This window comes from Lepidochelys kempii, chromosome 24 (assembly GCF_965140265.1).
Source record: "Lepidochelys kempii isolate rLepKem1 chromosome 24, rLepKem1.hap2, whole genome shotgun sequence".
Lineage (NCBI taxonomy): Eukaryota > Metazoa > Chordata > Testudines > Cheloniidae > Lepidochelys > Lepidochelys kempii.
In genome coordinates this window covers 15,314,066-15,320,173 of record NC_133279.1, presented here as the reverse complement: position 1 = coordinate 15,320,173, position 6,108 = coordinate 15,314,066, and the positions used below count along the sequence as shown (strand labels likewise).

Sequence of the window (6,108 nt, the reverse complement as noted above, 5' to 3'; positions counted from 1 at the left end):
GGTCGGCCACCCCTGGGTTAGAGCGAGAAGGCTGGGAGCCAGGACTCCTGGGTCCTCTCCCCAGCTCTGGGAGAGGAGTGGGGTTTAGTGGTTAAAGCAGAGGGGCTGGGAGCCAGGACTCCACCACAGCCACACCTGTCCCCGGGGGAATGGCCCTGCCAGACAAAGAGCAATGGGCAGAGGCTCCCAACCTTTCATGTGTGCCAAGGGAGCAGACAGACAGATGCCCTGTGACCAGAAGGCCAGGAGCTGTCACCCAGATGGATTGAGAAACGAAAGCTCCTGAGCTCTCAGAGAAACCACAACACTGAGTCATAACCCCCCTGGGTTATGAAGAATGGAGCCCTGCGGTGGAGAACGTGCCCGGAGCCAGCTCATCCCCCACCCTGGGGCCAGATTGGGGCTGGTGCCCGGTAGAGGGGAAAAGACTCCATGTCTCATGTCCCACACATCTCACCTCTGAGCATTCACAGCTCTCTCCCTGATCTAAAAACCTACCAGGGCCCAGCTCCTCAGGAGAGATAGACAGATAGGGTGTATGGGGATGGATAGGTAGAGGGGGTGTATGGGAACAGATGGATGGATGGGGATGAATGGATAGATAGGGGGTGTATGGAAAGAAAGCGAGAGTGAGAGATAGGGTGTAAGAGGATGGATGGATAGATAGAGGTGGCTGTATGGGGATGCATGAATGGATGGATAGAGGGGGGTGTTTGAGGACAGACAAACAGATAGATAACCTCAATGCAGTCCCTTACTCCATGTCCATCTCCGATTCTCTACCGGACCACTTCTCGGGGCAGAGCTGATCTCTCCTCTGGCCCTGGCTGGGTAAATCAGTCTCCTGTCCGGGGTGGGATCGATGTGACAGCTGATAGGGATAACACTTTGGACCCCAAAATAAACCTAGGTGTGGATGCTTCAGGCAGCATAGGTGGGGCAGGAAGAGGTGACCAGAGCACCAAAATAGACATCCTGTTCTCTGTAGCTGCCACTGACATCTGCACTGGGAAACTCCCTCCCTGAAAAGGGAGAATCTGCCTGTTCAACCACTAGACCCCACTCCCCTCCCAAAACTGGGGATAGGACCCAGGAGTCCAGGCACGCAGCCCCCACTGCTCTAACCCTTAGACCCCCATCTCCTGCCAGTGCCAAGGACAGGACCCAGGAGTCCTGACTCCCAGCCTCCCTGCTCTAACCACTAAACCCCACTAACCTGCCAGAGTTGGAGATAGAATCCAGGAGTCCTGTCGCCCCGTCCCCACTCCCTTCTAACAAAAAGCACTTCCCCTGAGCTGTAGGAACTGAAGTCAGGTCTCCTTTTCCTGGTTCCTTTTCCTGCTCACTGGAGCACAGTCTCTTGCACCCTCAGCTGTCCTGATCCGGATCAGCCCCTAGACCAGTATCCCTGCCTGGCCAACCAGTGGGCACAGGACGGGCGGCTGGGAGCCCAGCTCTGGACACCGCATGGACCCCCTCCCCAACCAGAATTGGGGCCCACTGCCAGGCACTACATAGACACGCAGCAAGCATCTAGGAGATGAGCACCCCAAACTTGGAAGGCTTAGAGGTGGTGGGGTATGGGGCACAGGACCTTTCCCCTCTAGGGGGTGCTGGCTCCCATCCGGCCCCACGCTGGTGGACTGGCAGGTTTGCGGGGGCAGGCAATGGGGAATGAGGCTTTTCCCCTCTAGTTTTGCTCTAGTGGCTCAGAGACCAACTCTCCCTTCCGCCTGCCAGTGTCCCGGGTCACGAAGCATCACTGGGCCCTGGGAACCCGCCCTCCACGCTTGCTGGCTGAACTAGAGCGATAGCAATGGGTGGGGCCGCTAGGCAAGACCTGAGCAACCAGGCCAGAGTTGGGGTTGCTGGCCCTGGAGTCCCCAGTTCCGGGATCCCCTCCCCAAACACCCATCCCCCTTCCCTCCTCCCCAAACTCTGACCCCGGGTCAACTGCAGCTGGCTACAAAGCTTAGGCGGAGAGGGAAATTGGGGGTGGGGCAAGCCGGTAGATCCTGGGGAGCTGTGACAGTTTCAAGGAGCCCAGAGCCCACCCACAATAGTTTCAAGGGAGCTCTGAGCTCCCTTGACAGTTTCTAGAAACCCTAGAGATAACCCTGATGTTTGTAGGAAGCCTAGAACCGATAGTTTTGAGGGAGCCCAGAGCCCCCCCTTGATAGTTTATAGGAAGTCCCAAGCCTCCCTTGATAGTTTTGAGGGAGTCCCAAGCCCCCCATGATTGTTTTGAGGGAGCCCAATCATCATCTGTGGTGATTTTGGGGAAGCCCAGGGCTCAGCCACATAGTTTCTAGGAACCCAGCCCTGCTTCCCCTCCTAGAAGCTCCTAGGAACCGCAGCTCCTGCTCTGGACAGTTTCCAGTTGCCCAACCACCTCCTTCCGTGGGCAATTTCTAAAAAGCCCGCATCAAATTTCCAGCCTCGCCTCCAAACCACAGGGTCACCTGGCAGTTTCAAGCAACTTCTGCTTTTACCGAGCCCTAAAGTGGAACCAGAGGGAGGGAGAGAGGGAGGGGGGTGAAGGGGGCTGGATTGGTCCAGATCCTCCAGCTCCCAGCAGCCAGAATGCAGTCTAGGCCCAAAGGGTTGGGCAATATAGTTCTCATGTGCTGCCACCTAGTGGGCAAGGGGCGAACTGGAGAGTGCCTGGTCATTGATTCTCGCCTGCCCAGGCGTGTTGGACGGGCAGCGCTAAACCCAGGCCGAGGGGCAGCTGGGTCAGGGTCAGAGACAGAACAGGGCAATCGGAACTAGGACGGGAGAGGCTGCATCGGCTGCACCTCCCGCTGTGCCCTTCTCCCCATTTAGACAGAGGGAACCTGTGGCACTGAGCGAGGCAAGGACTCGCTCAGGGTCACACTGGCAGCTGGGAATAGGACCCAGGAGTCCTGGCTTCCAGCCCCCCTGCTCTAACCACTAGACCCCACTCCCCTCCCACATTTGGGAATAGAACCCAGGAGTCCTGGCTTCCAGCCCCATTGTGCTAGGAGTGCAGAGCACCCATTTCAATGGGGGCCTGATCTCAGTCGAATGATGACTGGGAGTGGATGGGTCATTACACAAAATAAAACTATTTCCCCATGTTTATCCCCCCCCCCCCCCCAAGCTGTTCCTCAGACGTTCTTGTCAGCTGCTGGAAATGGCCCACCTTGATTATCACTATAAAAGGTTTTCTCCCCCCCCCGCCCCCTCCCCGCTCTCCTGCTGGTATTAGCTCATCTTAAGTGATCACTCTCCTTACAGTGTGTAGGGTAACACCCATTGTTTCATGTTCTCTGTGTAGATAAATCTCCCTACTGTATTTTCCACTGAATGCATCCGATGAAGTGAGCTGTAGCTCACGAAAGCTTATGCTCAAATAAATTGGTTAGTCTCTAGGGTGCCACAAGTCCTCCTTTTCTTTTGGCGGATACAGACTAACACGGCTGCTACTCTGAAACCTACAATAATAATATTAATAATAACGACCCCACTAGAGCTGGGAAAACTTTATTTATTACATCAACACGGATCCGTTAGTGGAATGCAATTTACAACTACTGAGCAAAAGAGTCAGCGGTAAGGTTTAGTGGTGAGACCCCGGGATGATCCCCATTGGCCCCAGCTAGAGGGTCTGGCCCCATTGCCTCTGTTCCTACTAACTCATTCATTGGTCCTGGGACATTCTTGCAGGAGTTGGGATTTCATTGACAGGAGATTTAGGATTCCCATTGAATTGTGGTTTGGAATATTTCTGCATCCAAGTTACAAAGACCTCCCAGTTACCTCGGACATTTCTCTAGCACCTTCCATCCCCCAAGGGTAGGAATCATGGCCTCAGTGCCAAAATGCAGCCACCTCTGGGGCAGGGCAGCTGGGGAATAACTGCACAGTGACACCTCATAAAATGGCTCACCCAATGCAGACCCACAGGACGGAGTTTAGTCTATTCCCCCAGTAGCGGAGTTAGCTGAACAGTCTATTTCGTCCTAGTGGGGTGAAGGGGTCTGGATCATCCTCTATATCCAATTTTCCCATGGCAGGATCCGTCCCATGGGGGTACGTAATGACCACGAGAAATCTGGGCCCTGCCGTCACTCCCCGCCTGGCATCTTCCCACCCCCTCTCCCACCCCAGTCCGGGATGTCCCCATCCAACGGGGTCTTTCAAGACCACCAGTGGTCAAGGTCATGACCATGCATTCATGTCTCAGTGGAAAATGGCTACCTCAACCCCTAGTCCCGTCAAAACCAGACACCTCCTTGTCCTAAGGGGGATATGTACTGACCCATGGATAAGCCAGGTTCTTGGGCTCACGTGCCATCCAAGGTCAGAGACTACTAGTCCCATGGGGAATCTGTAATAGCCATGAATTTCCCAGTCCTTGGTCTTATGTCCTATCCAAGATCGGAGGTTCCGGGTGCCATGGGGAGTCTGTAATGGTCATGAATTTCCTGGTCCTTGGTCCTGCATCCTATCCAAGATTGGAGGCTCCCAGCCCCATGGGGAATTTTTAAAGGCTCATGAGCAGCCAGGCCCCCAGCCCATCCAAGATTGCCAATCTCCCCAACTCCTGTCCCAACAGAGTTTGGTGTCTCCTTGTCCCGTGGTCATTTGGAGCTCCCCACCCTGGGGCCTGTACTCCCCTGCAATGCAGCCCCCTTCTGAGGCTGCCTCTTGCCTGACTCCCTGTGACCCATGGTCATCTTCTGCCGGAAGGAGCTGCAACGCTGCCTCACCGAGCGCCAGACCCAGGCCAGGCCGTAGTCCTTGGCCGAGGAGAGGAAGTAGAAGATGAGCGGGTTCAGGAAGGCGTTGCAGGCACCGGGCAGCAGCGCCACCCTGCGCCACCAGACGTCCTCGCTGCGGGCGTAGCCCACCACGTGGGACAGGTTGTAGGGCCCGAAGCAGAGCACGAAGATGGAAAGAGTGGCCATGGCCAGCCGCACCGCCCGGCGCTTCTTCTGCTCGTGGAGACGGGACTTGACGAGGACGTGGATGCAGCTGGCGTAACAGAAGACCGTGATCGCCAAGGGCAGGAAAAAGAGGGCCACGGAGAGCTCCAAGCGGACAGGAGCCAGCAGGGCCAGCTGCTCCGGGCTGAACTCCTGGTAGCAGGCGGAGCCGTTGCCCGTAAAGAGGGTGGTGTTGGCACCCAGCGAAGTCTCCAGGATGAGCAGCAGGACGCCGTGAAAGCCCACCAGGGTCCAGATGGCCACGCAGACCAGGCAGGAGTAAAGGGGCTTCTTGTAGAGCTGGTAGCGGATGGGGAAGGCGGTGCCCAGATAGCGCCCGGCGCTGACCGCCGTCAGGAAGCAGGTGCTGGCGTAGAGCGTGCCGAAGTGGGCCAGGCTGTAGAGGGAGCAGAGGAAGTTTGGCGGGGACCAGCCTGGGGGAACCACCTCCAGGATCTTCAGCGGCAGGATGAGAACGAAGGCCAGGTCCGAGAGGCAGAGGTTGATCATGTAGATGAGGTTGGGGGTGAGGTGGGCGCGGGCGCGGCGGTAGAAGATGCACAGCGCCAAGGTGTTGGCGGGCAAGCCCAGCAGGATGGTGACGAAGTAGACAGCCAGGGCCAGGGTGTCCAGCGGGTCCATGGTGCCGGCTCAGCGGGGGGTGGAGGGTGGTGGCATCTCAGCTGGGGCTGGAATGATACCAGGGATAAGCCCCCTCCGCCGCGTCCCCTCGATCCACCCCCAGATCCTTGCCCCATCGTCATGTCCCCTAGATCCACCCCCCATCCTTGCCCCACGGCCGCATCCCCTGGATCCACCCCCCAACCCTGCCTCATGACCACATCCCCTCGATCCACCCCCAGATCTCTGCCCCACGGCTGCACCCCCTGGATCAACCTCCAGATCCCTGCCCCACGGCCGCGTCCCCTAGATCCACCCCCCCATCCCTGCCCCATGGCCACGTCCCCTAGATCCACCCCCCAACCCTGCCTCATGGCCACATCCCCTCGATCCACCCCCCGATCCCTGCCCCATGGCCGCGTCCCCTAGATCCACCCCCCCATCCCTGCCCCATGGCCATGTCCCCTAGATCCACCCCCAGATCCCTGCCCCACAATCACCTCCCCTGGATCCTCCCCGCATCCCTTCCCCATTG

General features: G+C 57.6%; 1 protein-coding gene across 1 annotated transcript; it reads right to left on the bottom strand.

The window, feature by feature from the left end:
• Positions 1-4,607: 4,607 nt before the first annotated feature.
• On the bottom strand, positions 4,608-5,594 carry LOC140902736 (free fatty acid receptor 1-like). Its single transcript, XM_073323117.1, has one exon. The coding sequence runs from the start codon at positions 5,592-5,594 to the stop codon at positions 4,608-4,610; it is 987 nt and encodes a 328-aa protein (XP_073179218.1).
• Between the last annotated feature and the right edge of the window lie 514 nt (positions 5,595-6,108).

Coding starts and splice junctions, on each gene's coding strand:
- LOC140902736 (XM_073323117.1), bottom strand. CDS start 5,594: ATGGACCCGCTGGACACCCTGGCCCTGGCTGTCTACTTCGTCACCATC.